The 26,013-nt window shown below is 40.8% G+C and overlaps 1 protein-coding gene across 4 annotated transcripts in view; it reads left to right on the top strand.

Moving 5' to 3' along the window:
• The window catches only part of INTS9 (integrator complex subunit 9), a 115,346-nt gene that overhangs the window by 34,230 nt on the left and 55,103 nt on the right, over window positions 1-26,013 (top strand). For all 4 annotated transcript variants that reach the window (XM_001928998.7, XM_021072408.1, XM_021072407.1 and 1 more), the window contains 5 exons: window positions 2,330-2,457; window positions 9,135-9,195; window positions 12,932-12,994; window positions 17,462-17,601; window positions 19,597-19,683. In XM_001928998.7, the coding sequence (XP_001929033.5) occupies window positions 2,330-2,457; window positions 9,135-9,195; window positions 12,932-12,994; window positions 17,462-17,601; window positions 19,597-19,683 (479 nt within the window). The remainder of the gene's footprint in view (window positions 1-2,329; window positions 2,458-9,134; window positions 9,196-12,931; window positions 12,995-17,461; window positions 17,602-19,596; window positions 19,684-26,013) is intronic.

Genomic DNA, 26,013 nt, shown 5'->3' with positions numbered 1-26,013 from the left:
TTTCCTGATCCATAAAATTAGAGCCAAGGTCTGGTACTCAGCAGAGGCTCTGAAAATGTCTCTTCCATGCAGTCTTGGCCTTTATGAACTGTTCCTCACCTTTCTTTATCCTTGGACAACAGAAGCAAATGTAAAAGTCTTTTGACCAACTTTGTTTGCCTGATGTCTTTTGAACTTTCACATGTCCATCTTCTCTCTTCACCTGCCACCTGTTATCTATAAAGACAAAGATAAAAAGGATTTTGTCGGAGTTCCTGTCATGACTCGGTGGTTAACGAACCTGACTAGGATCCGTGAGGATGCGAGGTTGATCCCTGGCCTTGCTCCAGTGGGTTAAGAATCCAGCATTGCCGTGAGCTGTGTAGGTCACAGACACGGCTCGAATGTAGCATTGCTATGGCTGTGGTGTAGGCCGGCAGCTATGGCTCCGATTGGACCCCTACCCTGGGAACCTCCATATGCTGTGGATGTGGCCCTAAAAAGAAAAAGGAAAAAGATTTTGTCATTCATTGTGACTGGCTAACTTTTCAGTTTTGTTTTAATGTTTTTTTTTTTCCTGATTATAAAAGTATGGTTAAAGCTCATTTTCAAACATTTGAAAAATACAGAAAGCTGAAAGAAGAAAATTATGCTATAGCCTTGCCAACCAGAAATTACCATTATATACATTCATTTCTTTTCACTTTAGGTTTTTCTGAGTATCTGATTTTTTTTTTTTCTTTTTAAAGGAGAAATACAGGAAAGCTCTTATGAGAATACTCATGTGTGGAGCAAATTTAACAGTATGTTTTGTGTTCATTTTGAGATAGTTTATCTTTAGCAAATACTTAATTCTTAGATAGGGATAAAGAACAAGTTAGCAGTAGGGAATCAGATAGAGAAGGTCAGACCAGAGATAGCTCTGCCTTGATGAGTACAAAAACTTTTTCCTGTAGTTTTGAGACCTATCAAATAATGAACTTAGGTAAAACATAATTAATTCAAATTATGCTTCCTGGGCTTGCTTGCTCGCTTGCTTACTTGCTTTTTTAGTACTTTTTTGGCACTGTTTTCTTTATAAGTAACCCTGTACCCTTTTAGGCCATGAGTTGTGAATTATGGTTTGGAAACTATAATTATCTTACATAAACTTGTGATAAAGAAACTTGCAAAATACCCACAATTTATTGGCTCTCAGCCCTTTTTAGCCTGCAGTTTTAAGAAATCTTTAGTTCCTATAATGTCTTCTGGAGAAAAGTAGGAAATTTACCCAGTAAAAGAACCAACAGAGCTACAGATACCTGGAAAGACTTAGCCTGTGCTCCATGGCCCTGTGGGGGTGAACGTTTAATGGTGCATTACCCTGACCTGCATTTATATCAGAAAGAATGTGGTCGTCAAGAGATGGAAGACCACGGATCCCCCCATTATCTGGGCTTTACTGTTCAAGGGAGACTTCTATGGAATGACTTTAAAAGTGGGGAGAAAAGTCTTTTCCCTCTTCTTTCATTTTTTTTCCCCTCAGAGCAGCAGTTGAATTATGAAAGATGACAGAGGGTACATCCCATATAAATAATTTTCAGTGTGGCACATCTGTCATCCCCAGTGCATTGAGGAGGACATGAGGAATGTGTGAGGTCAGTGTGACAGCTTGCCTCATCACTATCTTTCAAACACGCCTTTGTGGCTTGTGCCCCTTTGACTTCTGAGGTCTACGGCCACAGGCAAGAGGCCCTGATTGCTTGAGAATGGGTGTCCCTCGCCCCTGCCTGTATCTGCACAGCAGGGAAGTCACTTGTCCTTTTGAGTCATTTCTTCTGACAAGACTGAGCCATGACTCCTTACTGATGTTTGTTTTTTGTTTGTTAACCCTTCGCAACCATTTCCTCTTGGAGGAAGGTCACCTTCCTTATTTACAGAGGAAAAAACCTAACCTATAGCACAGTTTGATGTTCCAGCTTAGAGTTTGACTTTACCCAGTACTTAGGTATGATGCGATAGTGGGAAACTGAAAGTGTCATGTAAGAGTGGAACAAAAAAAGTACACCCTGGAAACCTTCTGCTTGGAAACTGTGGCCCCTCCAAAATTCTGCTTGCCTGAGACATATCTTGGTACCCTATGAAATAGTAGGTACGATCAGAGATTTTTGCATATATTGAATGCTAAGGGCAGTGGTATCCAGCACTGTAAAAAGGAGGAAGCCATATGGAAAATTAGCTGAATTTACACACTGTTCTAATGAGAGTTGATGATCCGTTTCATTAAATTCACTTTTTTTTTTTTTTTTTTACTTTTTCTGTAATTGATTGTTGACAGAAGTGATTTGATTTTAGAATTTTTTTTTTCCAGTATTGCCTTTCAGGGCACCCTACCTTACCATGCAACGTGCTCAAATTCAAGTCAACCACCATCATGTTGGACTGTGGACTGGACATGACTTCCACCCTCAATTTCCTTCCTTTGCCACTTGTTCAAAGGTATGTGTGGATGCATCCAAGGCAAAATGAGCTTTAGTTTGCAGAAAAATGGTACCCAACAGTATCAAGATGACCATTACATTGTGCGATGTCCCAAGTTTACTTTGTTCCCTTAAAAATGTTCATCTAAATAATTTCCTTTGGCTGGGTTGATGGAAAGTTTTATATTGATTTATTGATTGACTTCTTTATTATAACTTCTTCTGAGCTTCTATAAAATGTTCCTGCAACTGCTCAGTGCAAGTGAGGTCATATATATTTCATCTTTCTTGCTAATTCACGTAGGAGCTGATAAATGGTCAACTGATGAGCCCCACGAATTGGATTTTACAATCATTTAACCTCCTTTGCAGGAACTTGACATCATAGAGCCTGACATTTCTTTTGCAGGTATCTGTGCATTATTTTCCTACTAGTCAGCTAACATAAAGTCACACATGAAGCCAAAGTCCATATCTTAAAGCAGGCAGATTACTCTAGGCCTGCAGTCAGCACTGTTTACCCTTACTGAGACCTTGTTTGGGAGGTTGTTTTTTCAGCTTCCTGTTAGTTAGAAGCAGCAATTTATAAGAGAAGTGGGTAACTTTTAGAAGCAAATAAACTCTCAGTAGTGAAAGGTGATACTACATAAAAGAGGGGAAACAGAAACATGATCTAAAGTAGATGGAAGAGCTTCAGAGCATATCAAGAAAGGAAGGAAGGAAACAACTATGTACTTGTGATAATTATGAAAAAAGTAAAGTATAGGTACTCTGAGGGTTTCCGAAAGAGGGCCTACGTACTCTGCAGGGTCTGAGTTGGACACACTGTCCTAGCTACAGGTTTTCTCTTTCCTGTTCCCTCTCTTCTTTACCTAATTCTGTATTCTCAAGTGAATATGGAATCCACGTCTACTCTCTTCCCCCTGGTCCTCGTTTTCCTCTCAGAAGGAGGCTATATTAATAGGATGATTGGCAGCCCATGTCAGTTTCTTACAAAAGGTGTCTTCTTTTGCTCAAGCCGGAATCCTTGGAGGTATTCTTGCCTAAAATAGTATCCCCAGTCCCTCCCTACCCCCTCATCCTGTTGTGTTTGTCTTCAGAGTACATAACGTTACATTATACATAAATACTTGGTTTATACATTGTCTTTCTTCTCTGCTAAAAGATAAGTTTTACAAGGGCGGAAATGCTGTTTGCTCTCCACTGTATCCCCAGTGCCTAAAATAGTTCTTGGCATGTAGTAGATGCTCAGTAAATATTTGTCACATGAATGAACCCTATATCTTTTCTGGATTCCAACCCCTCTTACCTTCTGAGTCATCTTGCTGTTACAATCTTTCCTTTATCTTGAATCTTTGTGTCTTGACCCAGTCCTCCCCATTTAATTATGCTCAGTCATTTCTAACCTAAAAGTTTTTTTAATCTTTTTAAACTTCTCTCAACTCCACTTCTCCTTTGGCACTCCTAATTCCTCTCCAATCTCCTTTGCCCACATTACCGACCAGAACATCTTGTAAAATTCATGAATGACTGCCATGTCATTAGCTGTGCTATATATTTGCCATCCTTATCCTCCTCGGCCATTCAGCATTGCTCTCCTCCATGATAATATATTCCTGATTTTCTTCTCTGACTCTTCCTCCTCTGTTTACTTTGGAGATTCATTTTCCTCTAACTGGCCTTCGCACATCAGAATTCTTCAATATTCAGTGCTTGGCCATCAGAGACTCCACCAGGGGAGTTTACTAAATGCTCAGGGCCTCAATAACCATCTAGACAATAACTTACAAATGTGTACTTTTAGTTGATAACTCTCTTCTGAGTTCCAGACTCATAAATCCAAAATACCTACTTGGTTTTTCTCCTTGGTTGTACCTTTGAAAGCACTTCAAAACTCAAAATGCCCCAAACTGAGTTAATGACTGGGCTTGGTTCAGAGGAGGAGAGCAGACCCTCACAGACCTGGTTTCCCCCATGCTGCCCTATCTCAGGGAATGGCTTTCTGTTGTAAAAGCTAAAGAGCTGGGAGTTAACTTAGATGCCCCCTTCCTCGCTCACTTCACACATGCACTCTTTCATTAAGCCTTGTCATTTTTACCTGCTGGATAGCCATAGAATCCAGTCACTTCCCTTAAGTGCTGCTTGGTGGTCATCATCCTCATTACTGCTAAAGCCTCCCAGCCGGTTTCTTCAGCTCTATTCTTGGCACCATCTGGATCCAGAATCATCTTTTTGTGTAACTTTTTATTTTGAAATCACTTCATATTTACAGAAAAGTTGCAAGGGTAGTACAAACAACTCCCAGTTACTCTTACCAGTTGTTAACATTTTATCACATTGGCTTTATCATTTCTTCTTTATACATATGCATATAGTTTTTTCTGACCCACTTGAAAGATAGAAGCACAATGTTCCTTTGCCACCTAAACACTTGGGCCTATTTTCTAAGAAGCACATTGTCTCACATATCCATAGTACAATAATCAGAATCAGGAAACTTAATATCTGAACTGTGTACCTTATTCGTATTTCCCAAGTTATACTAGTTCATAGTTCTCTGTAATGCCTTTTATATCAAAAAAGAAAAATAACTTACCCGTCCAGGATCCAGTCCAGAGCACACATTGTGTCTGGTTACGTCTTTGATCTCCTTTCACCTGGAAGAGTTTCACAGTCTATAGTCTATATGTCTTTTATGACCTGGCTTTTTTTTAGGAGTACAGACCATTTATTTTATATAGTCTCATGTTTCCTCATGCTTGGGTTGGGGTTACTGTTTTTGGTAGGAATACCATGCAAATGATGCTATATGTTATCAGAAGGTACTTGCTGTCACTTCTCTCCAAAGTCATCTTTTAGAAATACACATCTCATCTTGTCTCTCACCTATTTAAGATCTTCCAGTGGTTTTTCATTACTCTTAGGATAAATACAAAGTTCATCCTGGGTCATTATGCCTATTGCTCTAGCATCATGCTCTTTGTTTCCTCTCTGTTTCAAAGAAATCTTACCTCCTGCCTGGGAGCATTCCACAGATTATCCCTTCAGCCAGGAAGGCTTTTTGCTGCTCCCTCATCCCACCTTCCCTTAGCCAGCTTAGCAAGAGGTCATCTCTCAGATCCTTTAAGACTCTAGTTTCTATATAGGAAGGACAGAGAGATGGCATTTTAATTGGAGAGAGGGAGAGGGTATATGGGACTCTTCTGAAATTTCACCCAGCACTTTGGAGGAAAGTGCTGGGCCTTGAAGCTTCTTTCTCTATCCCCTCGGATCTCTGCCCCTCAATCCAGTTTCCCCTTGACTGCACTACTGTCCAGACCTCAGCTCAGTCATCAGAGCTTCAGAGAAGTCCTGATGCTGCCTAGACCAGTCCTTCATCAGGAAACTTTGTGGTGCTTTGAGCTATACTCCTGCCTTGTTCCTAACAGCTTGTTCTCTGTTCGTGTGATTACTTGATCTGTCTATCTTTCCTCCCACCACAGGAGAACTGGTACATGTTGCTCACGGTCATGTCACCAGCATCTCTGTGCTCGACACATCTCCGTGCTTCGACTCATTAATGAATGAGTGAAGATGAGCACCTCATCCTGCCTCCATATTATACCAAACTAGGAGGCTGTTCCCTTTCCTCTTTCTGGAAAAATGCCCTCTATTTCCACCATGTTACTCCTGCTCCCTGCGCTCTCACACCACTGCACACTGTCACAAGTGCTCTTTTATTCTATTGTAAGTAATAGCTTACTATTTCCCTATACTAGAGTGAAAACTCCTAAAACTCAGGGATTATTTACTGTCATATCGCTGTAGTTTGCATACTTAGAGTACACTTTTGTAAATATTTTTTGAATGAATGAATTGTAGACCTGCTTCTGTTATTTTCTGATTATAAAAGTAATACATTTCAAAGTAGGAAATTAGGAAAACAAAACATAGAAAAAGAATTGTCAGAGTTCCCATCATGGTGCAGCGGAAAAGAATCCGACTAGAAGCCATGAGGGTGCAGGTTTGATCCCCGGCCTTGCTCAGTGGGTTAAGGATTCGGCATTGCCATGAGGTGTGTGGTGTAGGTCACAAGATGCGGCTCGGATCTGGTGTTGCTGTGGCTATGGTGTAGGCCGGCAGCTGTAGCTCTGATTAGACCCCTAGCCTGTAAACCTCACTTGCTTCAGGTACAGCCCTAAAGAGCAAAAAAAAAAAAAAAAAAAAAAAAGAATTGTCTACCATGTTCATTCTACCTTTCACTATTTTCTAGGCAAGGGATTACTTTTAAAGGCCTTAAGTTATTTATTTACTTACTTAATGGGAATACTTTACCTATTTTAAAAGATACTAAAAAAAAAATTTTATGCTTATGGCTTTTTCTTGACTATAACTTTTTTTATAGCATCCTCTTTTCCTTAGAATTTGTTAAATAATAAAAAGAGAAATTGTTAAATAGTGGATGCCAAGATGTGTTCATCTATAATCAATTTTTCTAATGTCATTGCCTCCCGTATTTTATTAATGGAGGTTTCTGTGAAGAGATTTGTTTCCTTGTTTAAAAACTTTACACAGTCAAATTTTGTAATCATTAAGAATGAAGTGATAAATCTCTGCCTGTTTGGTAGCTTAAAGTTTACTGTTCATCATTTAGTCATTAACTTTCTGGACCCCAGTAACAATATTTTCATCTCCATAGTCAGCATCCATTTGCCATCTGGTGACACGTTTCTGTGGCCCTTATCTTTGACACTGTTGTTATAACATGGCTGTGCTCTCCTTGGAGCTTTCAGTCCCATCTACTAGCAATTTTCTCAAATCCAGAGTAACTACAGCCTTCATAGAAGTAAATTTTTTAAGAAATTATTTTTTGATAAGCAGCGTACTATTTCTAGCCACTTGTTGAGGACAAAACTAATTGAATCAGTCATCTGTAACTTCAAGGATGATTTGTGTGTGTCCGATGAGGAACAGACGGAATTCACATCCTGTAATCCAGTTCTCTTTGTAAAGGGAAGTGGGTATTTACAGCCCTCTTTTAGAAAGTTAGTGTGCTGAAAGTATTCACATTGTCTTGTCATTACACTTCTATTAGAGTACTTGTTTTTTCAATCTAATCTGATAGTAAACAATATCTTTTAAGTAAGAAGTCTACATAAGTGATGCTACTGTGTATGTGACTGTGAAATGAGATGGGAATTAAACAGCTCATGGTAATAGAATGTTTTTCTGAATGAGGAAACTCCTAGAGTTTAAAAAAAATTTTTTTCAGGTATAATTTATGCCAACCAAATTTGATTCTTCTAGTTAAGTAATTTGCATTCTCAAGTATGAAGTCCACAATTCTCCCTGCCTCCTTTTTTTTGACTGCACCTGTGGCATGTGGAAATTCCTGGGCCAGAGATAGAACTGTGCTATAGCAGCAAGCCAAGCAGCTGCAGTGACAACACCAGATCCTTAACCTGCTGTGCCATAAGGAAATCCATCACTTTTTGATTAATAAAGGCAGAACGTAAACAGAGAATCTAGTCACAGGGTATGTGGGACTTCATTGTACTTATATTCTTTCAGCTTTTCTGTGAGCTTGAAATTATGTCAAAATTAAAGCTTACTTCCCCAGATTCTCAATTTTTTCTAAAATTAGATTCATGCGTATTTTATTCAGGTGTTTAATCTTTCCTAGAAGATTGACAGTGATTCACATATTTATGTTTCAGTGTGACTTTTGTACATACCACTAATTACAAAGTCGGAATTTGATAGAATTATTTTGGTAAGAGGATAAAGTTCTATACATTAATTTGGTTTCTGATTATAGAGTCTTTTAGTCCCACATGTATACTTTGCCCTTAATTTTTACCTCACAGACTAATTTTGAAGTGTTAAAATCCTTTTGCCATGCAACTTGTACGTCCGATGTTCTTTTCTTCTCATATCACCTTGATCATTATGTTTTTCTTAGCAGCATTTTTTTTTCTCTTGAGTCATTTGCATTTTCAGCCTCCAGCATAATTCTTCTAGTCAACTAATAGCACACCGTTAAATCCTGAGATTACCAGAGTGCATGATTTCTGATTCAGATATGTGAAATAAACCTCACCTTCTAGAAACTATTTGCATAGATATAGTGTCATTTTGTTACATTTCAGAAAACTAGCTTCATTTTCCAGAATTAGAATTGCAAGCCACAGGTGACAAATGACTAATCCATTTATAGGCAGTGAATCCAGAATGTGGACTTGACCAGAAATCAGATATTTTTATCTGTGGTGAATTCTGGCTGGTAGGTAGCTAAATGTTCTTGTCAGAGTACCTGACCCCTCTCAGGTCTGTTTTGTCACCCACAATATGTTGGTCCCATATATGGCTTCCCCTCAGGCTTGTCAGACGCAGGCAAGGTGAAGTCGGGGCTGGTAATTAGATAACTATCCAATGCTTTCGTAGTCCATCTCTCTTTTTTCTCTTTATTATTCCACATAGCATTCTTTTAATTTTCCCAATTTAGCACAAAACTATTTAGCTTTTTCATGTTCCATTGCCACATAATTCTTAACCTTGGTACCACACAGTTACTTTTCATCTTTTTGATTGGTATTTTGGGTGAGCATTGCTGCCAGTAATTTCAAACTGTTTTTAACTTTATGGAGCCAGTACAGTCACCATGAAATCACTGAGGATTATAATCTACTTAGGATAATTTAATCTTTTGTTTTGCAGTCCCAGGCTGTCTAATCTTCCTGGCTGGTCCCTAAAGGATGGAAATGCTTTCTTGGACAAGGTAATGATTAGCTAAAGTGTACCTGTACCTAGAGAAAAGCTGTCTTGTCGTCCCGGAGCCACCCTATAGTAATGTGACTCATGGGCTCATTTTTTCCCCCCCCCTGTGTCTTCTCCCTAAAAAATCCCGTGACCCATGTAGAGTCTTCAGTACTTGATGATTATTGTTTTTAAGAGCCTTTTAGGGAATTTTGGTGTTCAGTTGCAGAAACAGTTTTCTCATGTAAAATATAAGAGCATCTGCTGCAAGTACATTTTATCACAATATAAAGAAAACTATTATTTTTAGAATTGTGATGAGAGTTTCAAAGGTGATGCTTATTAGAGAATTACATCCAGTTCATTTTGTTCTGAGCTTGTACTATTTCTCTATAGGTAAGGAGTGTACTTTTTCTCTTCCTTTTTTTATTTTTTTAATAATTTCAACCCTCTTAGTACTGTGAGTTTTTTCTTTTCTTTTTTTCAGCCACACCTACGACATATGGAAGTTCCTGGGCCAGGGGTCGAACCTGCAGCATAACCTTGACCCAAGCTGTTGCAATGACATTGGACCTCCACTGCACCACAAGAAAAGTCCTTCAATTTTTGGTATTAGATTATCATCACAGTAATTCCTTCCTCAAGTGTTTTTAGGTATTTAGCTTTACACATAAGAGACCAAAGATAAAAAAATGGTTAAAACTATAATCGAGTCAAATTTTATACTGAAAAAAATCAGCGGTAAAGGAAGATTAAAAACTGTAATGCTAATCTATGCCGTTCTTAGACCTCCAAATCATTCTTCCTCTCCCGAGTTTCCCAATTGAAAGACTAAGCGTAAAGATTCTTAAAATGATTCATCTGAATAAGGCATTTCCTTCTTGTAGTAGACATTTTTAAATACAGAGGTGCTCTTTTTACAGAATTAATTCTGGTACCTGCACCCGAACCTCAAGTGGGAGCCAAATGCATGATTTGAAAGCAGATTTCCCTCATAGCCAACTGTAAAATCCTGTGACATTCAAGAATCTGTGCACCTGATGAAATTTCAGCCTAACTCTCCTGCTGGCTGTAAATCATTGTTCCCTTAGAAAGGCTTAGAGGCATCCCATTACCCATTCATTGTGAGCGAAATGACTTGCATGTGTATGTGGGAGCATTTCATTAGGAGGGAGTGGTGAATAAAACACAGTGACATTGTAAGTGCATGGAATGGCAAATATGCTGCTCCAGGCCAGGAAGGATGAGAGCCTCGGAGGAGGCTTTGTCATGGGAGACAGACATACCCTGATACATAGCAATACAGGGAAGGAGATTACATAGCCAATATAAGACCAGGCAGCGCTTTGAAATTTCCCATGGTTTGTCTTTAATCATTTTTAACCTCATCCTAAGGGAGTCGGGAGTCGTGTTCCATTAAACGTAATTGCTCATTTGTTTTTAGCTGGCAGGTACATTGTAATTAAAAATGGTTTTCAGGCTCTTTTTGGCTCAGCCTTTCACTGGTTAAATGGTACTCACAGGAGAGGAACTGGAGTTTACAGTGGAGGGCAAGGGGAGGAAATATTCTATCAAGTTTCTGATATGCAATATGTAAAATTCAAAAGAAAAATAACATTTATTTAATACCCTGTTTTCAGATAAAGATTGAGAGTAAAATCATTCAGGAGTTCCCGTGGTGGCGCAGTGGTTAACGAATCCGACTAGGAACCATGAGGTTGAGGGTTCGATCCCTGCCCTTGCTCAGTGGGTTAAAGATCCGGCGTTGCCGTGAGCTGTGGTGTAGGTCGCAGACGCGGCTCGGATCCCGCGTTGCTGTGGCTCTGGCATAGGCCAGTGGCTACAGCTCCGATTAGACCCCTAGCCTGGGAACCTCCATATGCCGCAAGAGCGGCCCAAGAAATGGCAAAAAGACAAAAAAAAAAAAAAAAAAATCATCCAGACTACAATACATCAATATATATATGTATATATATGAGTATATAGAAATCTATGTTTGGTGACTAATAAAAACACAGTGGACCAAAATTCTAACAGTATTTTTCTCTTTCGGGAGAGAGCAAATTCTTTCACTAGATTTGTTCTAAAGTCACAGATTGCTTTAACTTTGGAGCAAAAACTCCTACATAGATATTGGTATGAAATGTCATCAAGGGAAGGCAGCAACTCTAGTGGCCTCCTGGAGGCATTGTAGCAGACCCTGTTGGTGGCCCATTCCTATCTCTTCAGTGTCCTTTGTCATAATTCCAGATGTCAATACCTGTATGGCTTTGCCTGACAGTGTGTTTCCTGAAGCTGCCCCAAATGCAGGAGTTGTTAGATAAATAGCCCAAATGCCTTGCCCCTGGGTAGAATAACTCCATGGTGTAGGTGTTACCCTCTTTCTGAGTTTCTCTTTGGAAATGAGCCTCTGTTGCCCACAGTGGTGTGTAGCTCCATAACATATCCATTATCAGCCACCTTCTTTTCCCTTTATCACTTGCCCTTCCTCCTGCTGTTTTTTTAACACCTCCCTTATAAGCTTGCACCTACCCTTTTTTGAGGGTCTGCTTGTGAAGGAATCCAAACTAAGACAGGCATATTAAATATGGTAGGTCATGGGCAGAGTGGGAAGTTGCTCTCTCTTCTCTTTCCTTTTTGTTTTCTTTCTTTTTTTTTTTTTCTGTCTTTTTAGGGCCTCACCTGTGGCATAAGGAAGTTCCCAGGCCAGGGGTCAAATCGGAGCTACAGCCACTGGCCTAAACCACAGTCACAGTAACAGGGATCCAAGCCATGTCTCAGACTTTCACCACAGCTCACGACAACACTGGAACCGACTGAGTGAAGCCAGAAATCGAACCCACATCCTCATGAATACTAGTCGGGTTTGTTACCACCGAGCCACGCTGGGAACTCCTCTCTTTCTTTCTAAGTCCACTTTTTTCTTTTGAATGATAGTGGTGGTATTTGTGGTTGTTTAATCTCTACTCTTCATCTCCTCTTTACTTTCCCCTCAACCCTTGGTAGGAGGAGAAAGAGGCTTTATGTCATTTGTTTACGGCTGGGACTCCTAACCTAATTGCCAGAACAGAATCCCTGGAGGTGCTTGTTTAAATATAGGTTCCATGGCCTTATCCTTAGAGTTTCTGATTCCTTAGATCTTAGGTAGGGCCCTGGAATCTCCTTCCATCAGTGTTCCCAGATCATTCTGATATTGCCGGTATGGTCCATGGAACTATTATTTGGAAGGCACTGGATCATGAATCATGGAAGCACATGGAAATCTTGTCCACACATGGCTTCCTCGAAGTGCCATCAAGAAATGTGCATTGGAGTTCCTGTTGTGGCTCAGTGGGTTAAGGAACCAGTGTTGTCTCTGTGAGGATATGGATTTGACCCCTGGCCTCACTCAGTGGGCAGGTTGCAGCGAAGGTTGCAGATGCAGTTCAGATCCAGAGTGGCCACAGCTATATAGTTCCAGTTCGACCCTTGGCTTGGGAACTTCCTAATGCCACAGGTACGGCCGTAAAAAGAAAAAAAAAAAAAAATGTGCATTCACTTCTTCAGTCAGCTGCCAATCAGCATTTTGTTTATCCTGAATAAACATTTAGCCTTTCTGAGCATAAACCACCAACAGTTGACCTAGCTAACTTTCCAGTTTTCTTCCAACTCCAGTAGTCTGTGATACTTTATGGAAAGGTTGATTTGGGGATGAGATTTCCCTGGTGCTCTATGTATTGGATATGTCTTCCTGGAATTTTTTTTTTCTTGTCTTTTAGGAGCTAAAGGAGTGCTCAGGTCATGTATTTGTGGATTCCGTGCCCGAATTCTGCCTACCCGAGGTAAGATTAAAGTGAATCTCATTGTAGAAACAAAGCACATCTTGCCATCTCTCAAAATGAATTCAAGAAATAATTGTAAGGGGCTTAGCTTCCTGTTCTCAAATTGAAATGAATCTATTTTTCCAGGCACTGTGTTATATGGCTAAAATGTGATCATTTAGGAGCTTTTTATGTTATCTGTAAATCACTGAGTCACTCTCTTCTTCCTATTCTTACTTCTTTCTAAAAATCCCCTCTGACACTTGTACTGGGGGGTGGTTTGGGACAAGGTAAAGAAATAACTCAAGCCTTTCAGTTTTGTATCATAGTCATCCCTTGGTATATGCAGGGGATTGATTCCAGGAGCCCCATGGATACCAACCACAGATACTTAAGTACCTAATATAAGATGATGTAGTACAGTGGAGAGGGTTGGCCCTCTGCATCTGCAGGTTTCACATCCTCAGATGCAGGGGGCAGACTGGATAATGCCCCTGTCTCAGATTGCCATTCTTTTTCTGGGGTAATTGAGAATTGCTATTATTCAACCAATACAGTAACTGTGAAAATTCTTGCTCACTTAAAATAACATATGGAATATTGCTTGAAATTTCACAGATTCCAAACTGAGTCACAGATACTTGTTGCTTACATATTGTTATAACAATATGACTTGTTATAAGCATCTGGGTCCAGCTTCATTGTTTTAAGGGAAACAAATCAGTTTCCACTAGTTGTAAAGGAAACTAATCTCACCTGACAGGCCTAATCACCAGAGTGGCCTGGATGGAGTTCTCCGCACACAGATGAGTGGAGGTGAGCCACTAGCCAGCCCAGGGGTCCTGAGGAAATCAATAAGAAGCTGCCATTCTCGGAGTTCCCATCGTGGCGCAGTGGTTAGCGAATCCGACTAGGAACCATGAGGTTGCAGGTTCGGTCCCTGCCCTTGCTCAGTGGGTTAACGATCTGGTGCTGCCGTGAGCTGTGGTGTAGGTTGCAGACACGGCTCGGATCCCGCATTGCTGTGGCTCTGGCGTAGGCCGGTGGCTACAGCTCCAATTCAACCCCTAGCCTTGGAACCTCCATATGCCACGGAAGTGGTCTAAGAAATGGCAAAAAGACAAAATAAATAAATAAGAAGCTGCCATTCTCTTCCTTCCATGTGCCCAGGGGATTTCTATGCCTGTGGAAAATACTTTCATAAGTCAGAACCAGAGAGAAAAGTTGGGAGTACTGTGTCCTTTATTTTTGTCCTTTTCCCCTCTTTCTCTTTCCAGTTCCACAACTTGCTTTGATACCTATTAGATAAACTTTTTTCTCTCTTTGAAGTATGTGTATGTGCTCTTTTAGGATCCCAGAGCGAAACAGAGGAAGGAAAACAAAGAAGGCCGTGGTAGTTGAAGTTGGCAGATAAAGGAGAAAGTTTGTGATGAAGTAGTAGGGACAAGAGTGGAGTTATCCAGAATCCTGAGCTCTCCCTACCTGCCAATAAAATCTTTTTGTCATCCTCATTTGTCTTTTAGGAATTGGTGGGGCAGTTCCCCATCTGCTCAAAGATTGCTAGTCCCAAGTGCTGCATTTATTTTCAGTTTACTGCCTATGGCACTGACTGCTGCAGCCTTCAGCTTACGGCCAACAGTGGAGGATTCATGGCTTGGTGTTCTGGTGACTTTCTGACTTGCTCCACAGAGAAGTAAACTTTGAAATTAGACAGTCACTGTTTCACAGTTCACCTTTGCAGAGCTAAAGCAGCACTAATATATTTAGGGTTCTAGAGTTTTTCAACTTGTATAACTTGTGGATTATGACAAGGTAGTAATGCTCACTATTTTAAGATCAACCAGGGCATTGTATGATCAGGAGAAAATAGGAGAGTCATAGAATCAAGAGAGAGGGCTTTCCTACACAGTCCAGTCTTGGCTGACATGTGGCCAAGCCAGGCAGAACTAAAATCCCACTCCTCATATAATTGATTCTCTAGTGAAACTACCTTAAATATCTTTGTATTCCCCCAAAAATCTATACCATACACTGCATAAAATCTAGGACAGTATAGTAAGCAACCAATAAATTATAGTGGTTTTGACCATAAAATTATAGTTCATGGTCTGTAGAACCCAGTGTCTGTATACAAGTTTAAAATTAAAATGGAGTTCCCTTCGTGGCTGAGCAGTAACGAACCCAGCTAGGATCCATGAGGACCTGGGTTCGATCTCTGGCCCTGCTCAGTGGGTTAAGGATCCGGTGATGCCATGAGCTGTGGTGTAGGTCACATACTCTACTCAGATCCCACCGTGCTGTGGCTGTGGCTGTGGCTGTGGCCGGCAGCTGTAGCTCCAATTCGACCTCTAGCCTGGGAACCTCCAAATGCCGTGGATGCAGCCCTAAGAGACAAAAAAAAATAATAAAATTAAATTTATTTTTCTGAGAAAAATGTATGTAGACACTCTTGATATATCCAGGCAGTGTGTGTGTGTGTGTGTATTTCAGCTGTCCTCACCAAATGTCTTATTCTTCTAGACTCTGGGCTGTTTTGTTTTTTGTTTTTCTGGCTGCAGTATGCAGTGGCTTGATGTGATATCTCAGTTCCCAGACCAGGGATAGAGCCCGGGCCACAGTGGTGAAAGCGCCAAATCCTAACCACTAGACCACTAGGGAATTCCCTGTGGGCTGATTCTTACATATTTAAGAAAAATTTCAACTATTCCTACCCAGTTTCTATATAGGTAGAATTAAGGTAGGGATGCTTTTGAGCTTTACTGTTGCTTCAACTGTCCTTCCCTTGTTTTCTTCTGGACCTGTCACTCTGCTACTCTGCCTTCATTTTCTCATGTGTATACAAATGGTTCTAGAGGGTGTTGGGGAATAGGACCATGTGAGGTTATGGTCTTGGAAGTTGAGTGCACAGCATAGAGTTCAGCCCTTGACATTAGACATTTTATTCACACAGATGACCATCGCCCTGGCAGTGAGTAGCTTCTGACCTCTGAACTCCATGCTGTCCTCAGGAGCAGATTATGCCTTGGTGGCTTTATTCAGTCAACTTTCTTTACACGGAAAGTTAGAACTTCGGCCAGAAAATACCCACAGCCAAAATGGCATACTGTCTCTGTCGCTTGCAGAGGTGGCACAGCCATCTTTGTTACGTCTCTGTGCGGGACATGGAAGCTCTGGGACCCATTCCCACTGAAGCACTTCCCTGAGCGACCCCACACTGTCCATACTGCACACATCCGTGGGGTGACTTCCATGAGGGCAGCTTGGCAACTGGGGCTACGTTTCTGAACCATAGCATCTCACTTTCTCCAGAGAGAGTGCCACTTGTCACCATGCATTCTTCAACCCCAGTGCACTGTCTCTTAACATACTGGCTGCTGCAGCTGAGAGGGAACAGAGATGAGTCACCTAGGATTCTTGAGTTCGGAGACATTCAGTCTTTGAGGGACAAAGTGGTACTTTGAAGTACCATCGTACAGAATAATAACAGCCATAAGAGAGAAATTCATGAAGTGCCGGAGCAGTTCTGAGGAAGAAGTGGTTTCTTTCATCTGAGCTAATCAGGAAGGCTTAGTGGAAGAAGAGAATTGAGCCCTAAAAGAGAGGTAGGACTTAAATTTATGGGTAAAACAATCCCTTCTGCTAAAAGAATTTTCATACAATTTACTAAATGTGAGTAGCATTTCCCATCACCTGCCAACTTGTCTTTTCCCTTTTCATCTGACCTTTCTTTTTTTCTTTTTTCTTTTTTTTTGGCTACACCCACTACATGCGGAAGTTCCCAGGCCAAGGGTCAAACCACAGCAGTGACCCAAGCCACAACAGTGGCAACACCAGATCCTTAACCATTAGGCCACCAGGAAACTCCATTCCTTTTCAGCTGACCTTTATAGCTATACAGTAAAAGGTAGATTTGGGGTTATAATTAGGGTATAATCTTCTTTTTTGACTCTGCCACTATTTTTTTTTTTTTTTTTTTTTTTTTGGCTCTATCCAGCACTTGTAGTCAAGAGTTACCTCATAAAAAAAGGAAAGTCCCCTCCCACATTTGACTTTGAAGAGCTAGTTTCTGTATGCCGATCCCTGTTCCCTGTGGCCCATAGCAGTGGTGTGTTCCATTCTCATTCCCTGCAGCCGATGCGCTGCTCTCGCTGCTTCATGTTACCTGGTCCCACTTGCCAGGAAGCAATGGCCGAAGTATCCTGCTGCCATCTATCCTCCTATGTCTAACTGAGAACTCTGTTTTAGTAAAATCAGGGCCCTGCTGGTGGACAGACTGTGTCCTCATTGATCACCATGCCGCCCTCTGCTTAATGCCGACACTAGGAAATATCCTAAAATGGGGGAGTCGAAGTGTTGCAGGAAAAGTGTCATTATTCTGCGATACCAAAAACCACTCCTCTGCTTTCTGACAACATCATTTTTCAGCCCCATCATGTTGATCTATGTGCCCTCCACAGATATGTATCATTCCCTCCCCTTTCTTTTCAGACGGAGCTAATAGATCTGTCTACGGTAGATGTGATCCTCATCTCTAACTATCACTGCATGATGGCTCTGCCCTACATCACCGAGCACACCGGGTTCACAGGCACGGTGTATGCCACTGAGCCCACCGTTCAGATCGGCAGGTGAGAGGGTGAGAGCGTTTGCTGTTGTGCCGTTCGAAAGTGACCAGAGAGCGCCTTCCTTCAGCAGTGACTATTTAATAGAGTGTTGTGTCAGGAGGGATCATTATTTCCTTCTGAGCAGCTGACCCAGAGAATAGGCATGAAGAGACAACTCTTTAGATAAAACAAATGTTCACTGGCGTGGCCTAGAGTTTGATGCTGCCAAGAGTGGTTGTTAGTCTTTTTAGAAGAATGGGAAGAAGGAGTTTGCAGAGACAGCTCCTCTGTGCCGATGATACTAATTAGGGGAGTAACAGTCACTGAGATGCTACCAAGATGCAATGCAGAGCACTTCCCATGAGAAAGGAACATAGCATATTTAAGAAAAGAAGAAGAAATTTTATTACTTTGCTTTCAAAATCCGCCCCCCCTCCCCTAACCCCCCACCATTTATAGTTGAGTGCAGCCTATAAATGGAGACGGCTTGTAGAAAACAGGATAAGTAATTAGATGGTTAAGGTGTCTGTACTGTTGACAGAGTGAAACTCTATGGAGTAAAAACCTCAGAGCTTGCCTTTGACTCTGAGAATGCCAAGCCATCTCTGGTCCCGCCCCTCCCAAGCCTCCATGGGACAGATGGTTGTTTCAACTAACCGCAGCGTCATTTAGTGAGGAAAAAAAAATCATGGGAAGAAAATTACCCCGGAAAAAAAGGATTGTGTTGAAGCAAACAAACAAGCACAATACAAGGTAAAACTATCAAAACCTAAAAATAGGGGCTCAAAGTGCAAAATAGACTCTTAGCTTTGGGTTCTAGGGTCTGGCTGAAGTCCACCAAGGTGGAATTACCAGAAATGAACCAAACCGTGTTCCTATTTTTGTGTCAAACTATGTTACCTGCAGAGTGTACAGAAAAACAAATGATCTGAGGAAGAGACATTATAGAAAAGTACAACACTCCAGGTGAGGGATCAGTTTCAGTGAGAGGATAAGCTGAGCACGTTAGATTCGAGTCTGAGAAAATTAATGCCCTAGGATGCATACCAGACTGTTCTCCTGAAAGCTGCAGCCAAACAAGAGATGAGTCTGGAACCCAGATCTTAGGATGCCAGAACGGGTACTGCTCCTTCAAAAAGATAATAGTGGTATTAGGAATGAGTAAATGAATGGGAATGAAAGGAAGTTGCTCAGCATTCAGATTCTAACAAATTGATACCTCACCATGACAATATGTTTTTGAGAGAGGGTTTAAATCAATGTGGAACATCTATCCTGGGTTATATAGAGGATTCAAGGTGTTGAAAATCAGTTTCTAGGTTCCGAGTCATCCTCTAGCCACCCAGGGCCCTCACAGTGCTCTCTGTCCCATGTATTCCTCAGAGCATGGGATCACTCATCCCACTGACTGAGGCATTTCTTAGATTTCCTCAGTCGTAATTCTCTGATAACCCATCTTGTGATCTGCAGAGCCTATCCTTCTGCAGGTCCTTGAGTTAAATTTTTAGGATTAGTCCTTAGAGTATTCTACCATGTGGAATTTTGTCCCTTCCTAAAACATACATCAAGAAAACTTATTTGACCAGTTTAAAATGTCCATTTAATACTGTCCTTAAAAAACAACTCTATCCCCACCTCTGCTGCCACCAATACCAGGTACTTAATACCCATTTAACTTTTTCTCCTTTTGAATTTTTAATTACATAAATAAAGGCAGAGATCTTAAGAGTGAGAGTTAAACCGTAGGCTTATATTTTCTCAATGTTTAGAGACAAGAAACACTCCAGCTTGTTTTAAAGGTGAATTAAATCACTTACATTTGTAATTTTTAACATGGAAATTCAACATGAAGGCTAGGTTTTTGTTCAGCTTCATATAAAATGGTGTCCATGTTTATATGCAACAGAGAGAAAGACAGGGAGAGACAGCAGACAAGCCCATTTCTCTTGGCTGCAATGTTAGAGGGCCTTGCTTTTCTAATTCTCTTGAGTGTTCATCATGTTCTTTGTTTAAACGCAGGCTCCTCATGGAAGAGCTGGTGAACTTCATTGAACGAGTTCCCAAGGCTCAGTCAGCCTCCTTGTGGAAGAACAAGGATATTCAGCGGTGAGCAGTGGGCGGTCTGCACCCCTTGACAGTGGAGCCTGAGCCTTTGCAAGACAGTCTCAATTGTTTTCTCATTTTCTGCTTCAACATTTATACTGTTAGAACTAGATTCTCTTTTCCCTACTTTATGGAAGGGTTGCGTTTGATTCAATCAAGGTATTTTGAGAGACCCGACCACAGTATATGCTGGGTTCAGGTATGTGCTGGGTCTGGGAGTTTTTAAAAATTAGTAAAAACAGTTCGCTCTTTGAGGTGCTGAGAGGTTAATGGGAAATCAGACAATTAAACAGGTAAATTACAGTCTTGAGTGGTATGAATTATGAGATGCTTGGTCACAGTGCTGTAGGCACTCAGAAAATAAAGAAGTTTCTCTGCTTTGGAAACTGAGAAGGACATTCCTGAGGAGATGACAATTAAGGTGGGTCTTGGAGGAAGAAAAAGACTTCCTGATGGAAAGATCATAAAGTGGGATTGAGGCCCAGCATCATAGAATATTGTATGTTCAGAGAATAGTGAGAAGTTCTGGGTGGGTTAAAATTGATTGAGTCAGGAGGTGAAAGATGAAATTAGACTGTGACACCGAAGCACGATAATAAAGAATCTCCTGGGTCAAGTTTGAATTTTATGTCACTAAATTTGGAAATCCATCAGGGTAGGTGGATAAGGAGGAGAATGGTGTGATCACGTATTTATTTAGCTGATTCAGAAACCCAGGCAAGAGAATAGAGGCCTGGACTAAGCCCTTAGCGTGAGAATGAAGAGGTGAAGTAAGTAGAGATTCAATAGAGGAGGCAGGCCAGCAGCTTCGTTTTACTTCCACTTTTATGTTTGATTGGCAGCGAAGGACACCAGTCAGTCTTAACATGCTGCGGTTGATCCACCACTACAGCCACTGCCCTCACCTCCCAGCTCCACAGCCCCAGCCGTCCCAGCCTGGTGTCCAGGGTCTGGAGTAGAAGCTCATCTGGGACTTCTTAGATAGCATGTGTTCCATACATTCCAACTCTTTTTCCAGCTACCTCGCCACTGAGTTCTCTTTCCTTCTATGGCTGTGGTTTGTTAACCATCTAGAACCCTAAACTTTAGAATGTCTTGGTTTTTGTGAATACTCTTTCTACAAGAATATGTTTGTATCGCTAGGAGAGTATGCTTTGTTTCAAACTGTAACTGTCTTAGAGTTTGAGCAAGTGAGACAACTCCATGCATTCCTCTGTATGCATGTAATTTATTTAAGTAGCACTTTCTATTTGCAGACACGCTTCTCAGTGTTTTATTTAATTTGTTTATTTCTTTAACATTATTTTACAGCAAAGAAAATCGGCACTGAGAGGTTAAGTAGCATGCTCAAGATCAGCCAGCTAGTGAGTGGTAGGATTTGGATTCAAACCCAGGCCGCCGGGCTAGTCTGGTTCCAGAGTCCATGCCCATAAGCCACTGTGCTGGGCCGCCTCTCGGCCATAAATAGGCCTCTTCTCCCTGGCATATGAGCCCCCTCTCACATGAGGGAAGAAGTATGTTTAACTGTGCACATTTTCTCCTGTGTTTATGGATCTTCCTTAAGTCTCTGTTTCCTTGACTGGAGGCGTGGTGTCTGTCTGGCTTCTCATTGTCTTGAGTGTTCTGTGTGCACATGGATGGCTTCCTTGATCTGCCTGCCTGTGCTTTTAGTACAGGTCCCCTCCCCTCCTCCCTGTGCATTCTTATTCTCAGCTCCTTTCCTCCTACCCCTGGCCTTTCTTCCTCCCGTGTGCCCACTGGACCACATTTGACCCATTTCTTTACATCTCCCTCTTTAGAAACCTGAGGACTTTGTTTTCTTTCCCTGTGAAACACGTACGCCTTGGCGGCCCTCACTTCCTCCTTTTAAATTGATACCCTTAAATATTCTGCTGCAAATAATTTTGGCACACCAGAAACGATGTTCAAAGGTCACTGTTTCCTGAGTCCCAAACTCTGGGCCAAGTCTTAGGAAGTCCAAGTTCTTATTTTGCCTTTTTTTCTGTGACCTTGGGCAGAGTCCTTGGCAGTTTTCTTTGCTTCCCATTCTTTGTGAAATCTAGTCTAACTGGCTCACAAAAGAAGTGCCATCGTATATTAGGGAGAAATGTGAATTGAACTTGAAGGAGCAGAGGGTTAGGGAGGGGGCCTGAAAGTTATTTCCTAAGATGCTTAGGAAATCAAAAAAAAAAAAAAAAAAAAAAAGTGCTGCTTGAAATAAAACCTTGAGTTTGCTGTTTCGCCACCTGGTGGGCAAAAAAGAAACTGTTGAAAGATAACTTGCTAGAGAAGCAAGCATCACTTGCACCACTGGAGAAGGCCATGTTTCATTCATACATTGTAACTATGTTTCTGATTCTGGTCAAGTATTTTGATTTGGCTTTTGAGGGTGAGATGAGCCATAGTTACTGATAGAGAAAAAGAAGAGTCTAATTAGGATACGCTGAGGTTTTAGATAAACCAAGAAAGCTGTGTCCTCTTTTTCTCTTCGATAAAGTCAGCATAAATATTAGAAGCGGTAGAAAAATTTGAGTAGCTATTTTGTAATTGACTTCAGACAAAAGAGTTCATTTGAAATATTCACCTAGAATCTAATCTTGGGCCAGAATACTGAAAGCACTTCATTTGAACATTTATGTTGAAGGATTTACACCACTGTCATGTTCCCTCTGTCATGAGCCAATTGATATAAGTGTCCCCAAATTCTGTGGCATTCTATATTGAGAAGCAGTGGGTAGTCATGGCCAAGTGGTTGAGGCAATGGACTAGAGAAGCACTTTTTTTTTTTTTGCTGTCTAGTACATTGACTACGTGATATGGCTGTGTTTTTAGTTTGGGGGAGGGGTGCTTGTTTTTAAATTTCTCCACTTTCCTTGTTCAGTTCCTATAAAACAAAGGTCACAAACTCAGATGTCTCCAGGGATGAGGAAGGGGGAGGTAAGTACAGTGAGTGAGGTGGGCTGCCGGGAACTGCTGACTGGTGACCACATCTCTCTAAAGGGGCAGCCAACACACAGTTTCTGCAGATTGTGGCCGTATGGAAGTGTGAGCCCATCACTGCCAAATCATCCCTTTTTTTTTTTTTTTTTTTTTTTTTTTTTTTTTTTTTTTTAGGAAGCTCAAGATCTGGATTTCCTAAATGTGATTTTCTCTCATCTTTTTAAAATGTTGGTTCTCACATTAAAATAGAATTCTCTGTGATCCAAGCAAAACACCTCTGTGAGTTGGATTTGAGCCTCCAGTTTTTGACTTAAACTTTATTCAGGCAGACTCTTGGTTAAGTATCTAGAATTAATACATCTTAGTAATTTAAGTTACTGTTAAGACCATTGGCTAAAAAGAAACAATAAAATCTTTCAAGCATGTTGGTTTCTGACGCATTCCCTTAAATCATTGGAGGCTAGTTTGAATTAGCATTTGATTTAATATTAGCATGTGCAACAACAAAAAACTATTACTCTTTCTTTTTGGCAGTTGTCTGACTCTCTGCCTAAGTTGACTCTGCTCCCTGAAATGTATTTAGAATTCAGCCATCCTCCTTCCTCATTTTGACATTGCAGCGTACACTGCTTGAAAAAGATTATGAAGAGTAGGAAAACGAGAACCCCTTAAAATATAGTTTTTGAGTCTCTGACTTTCCCATATGCACTTCAAAGTTTAGATTTTTAATGGAAATTGTAAAGCACAATATTCCAGCAAAGAAACTAACCCAACCCCTAATATTTTTTGTTTAAGGCTAGCATTTTTTATATAAGACCAGACATCTACAATTATAATTAAGAATAAATCATTATAAGATATTGTCATAATCCCCTGATAAGCATTAGAGAGTTGTGCGTTGACATAGAATGTTACAGCAATTTTCAGTACTCAGCGCTTAAAATGGGTTTATACCTTATAGAAGACACAAAACGGGCAGTGGGGGGGGGGGCATATTGTACTTGAAGTTCCTTTACTCTGACACTGCTTGAGTATTTATAGAGAAATCTATCAGGTCTAACTATATAGTAAGAAAAAATAAAAGCTCTGGGCTTGGAGGTCAAGTAGATGGGTGTTTGAATTTCAGATCTGCTTCTTAGTAGCTGCAGCAATTTTTTTCTTCTAGGTTCTATTTCCTCACTTATAAAATAGGAGTAATGTTAATAACTTCACAAGGTTGTTGTGAGGACTGATTAGTAATACAAGTAAAGTCCTTAAAACAGTGACAGGCATATAGGAGGTACTCAGTAGACACCAGCATCCTTTCTTCCTTTAATAATACACATGGGAGTTCCCGTCGTGGCGCAGTGGTTAACGAATCCGACTAAGAACCATGAGGTTGCAGGTTCGGTCCCTGCCCTTGCTCAGTGGGTTAACGATCTGGCGTTGCCGTGAGCTGTGGCGTAGGTCGCAGACGCGGCTCAGATCCTGCGTTGCTGTGGCTCTGGCGTAGGCTGATGGCTACAGCTCCGATTGGACCCCTAGCCTGGGAACCTCCATATGCCGCAGGAGCGGCCCAAAGAAATAGCAAAAAGACAAAAAAAATTTAAAAAATAAAAAAAATAAATAATACACATGGCCCATCATAACCCCTTTTCAGTAACCAACTCACAGTTGCTTTCCACAGCCTTATTTATCTTTCAGCACTGCCTTTCCTGAAGTAAAGTAGTGTAGTAGAAGGAAAATTGTTTTTCTAATCCCACTGTCACCTCTGATTTGTTCGCAGTGTCAATTCAGACTCTGGGACTCAATCTTCTTTTCTGTAAAATAGGAGAATCGAATTAACCTATCTCTAAGTTTGCTTAGGTTATAGTTTGTCAGGATGTCCAGGGGAGTGGCTCCTTAAGGAGGTGCTCAGAGAGTGGCAATACTTGGGTGCAGTCATCACAACTTTGCAGTTCGAAAAACTTAATCATTTCATTTCATTAAGAGTTGATAACTCTCTGAGGAATGATCTGGGCTAGCTAAACGCCCAGGATACTGACTGACAAACAAAAAATCTCATTTCATTCCTTTGTACTGAGATATCTGCCTGGCTCCAGAATGAGAATGGTCCATCTATCTGAGTGAGACTCTGTTCTGGGCAGCAGGTCCTCTTAAAGAGATCAAATTATAGATAAGAGGTGTTTTGATGAGTAGAAAATTAAAGCAGAGATGGTTTAGGCCTTCACAGGAATTGTTTCTATCATGTCTTGGTAGGCTAAGCAATTTCTGTGTCCTTTTAAGAGATAAATTGATCTAAAACAAAAATCAGGGATTATAATCTAGTTTCAGGTTAGTATTGAGAAATGCTACAACACAACATGATCAATCAACTGTACTTCAATTTAAAAAAGGAAGAAATGCTTGATTTTCAGGCTGTGCTTTTGGTAAATTCCATGTAGACTATCACTCTGCTAACACATACCTACCCTACCACACCCCCATAAATTAAGCATAGTTCACTGTAACTAGAGAAAAAATTTTTTCTGCTGCTTTTATTCTTTGTTTTCTGTGCCTACGTTTATCCTGTTCAGTCAATCAGTCATTCATCAAACACTTAGAAAAAGCCCAGCCAGTGTTTTATTTATTAGCTTGTAAGTGGTCCCCGTGGACCTAAAAGCCTTGCTCTTTCACGAAAACACATGATCTCGTGCTGGTAGGATGGAAGAAGACACAGCAGAGTTCTGGCATGATGTCAAGCCCTGAGAATAAAGTTTATTAAGCACTCAAGTGTGATAAGAACAAAAAACAAAACAATGAAATCTTTTAGAAAGTACTTATTAAACATTTAGACTTTGAGAACTTGACTTTGATAAATTAGAAAGCCAGAAAAAACAGAACTAGTTCCCACTGGGTTTCCTTATCCGACTTATCCTTAATCAGCCAATAATCCTAATGGCTTTGAATGGCTCTATAAATGCCTCTCTGTAAAATGGCCTCAAGTATAAGGAGAGTTTTAGGGAAAGCTAAGTTAGACAAGATGTTGTTAGGAGATAGAAGGAAGTAATGACAAAGCAAGTAAGTATCTCAAGAGAGGAAGAAAGGTGTTTGAAGAAATCTTAAGATTCTTTAAGAAAGGAATTTGTGGGTACAAATTTGAAATTCAGAGGACTTCGTACTTATTATTTGATTAACTACCAAGTGCCTAGCATTATGATAAGTTTGTAGAGAAATGCCCCCCAAAGTTTAAGACATGGTCCCTATACCAAGGCACTAGTTGAGCAAAGATTACGTACTAAGTGACAGGACTTAAGGCTGGTCTTGGCAGGTTAAGCAGGGTTTGAATAAGGGAAGAAATCATTCCAGGATAAGAGAACAGTATGGGCAAAAACATGGCAACATGGCATGATTGGGAGGGGACTGGCTTGGTTA

This window comes from Sus scrofa, chromosome 14, assembly GCF_000003025.6.
Source record: "Sus scrofa isolate TJ Tabasco breed Duroc chromosome 14, Sscrofa11.1, whole genome shotgun sequence".
Classification (NCBI taxonomy): domain Eukaryota; kingdom Metazoa; phylum Chordata; class Mammalia; order Artiodactyla; family Suidae; genus Sus; species Sus scrofa.
This window is presented reverse-complemented; position numbering and strand designations above follow the sequence as displayed.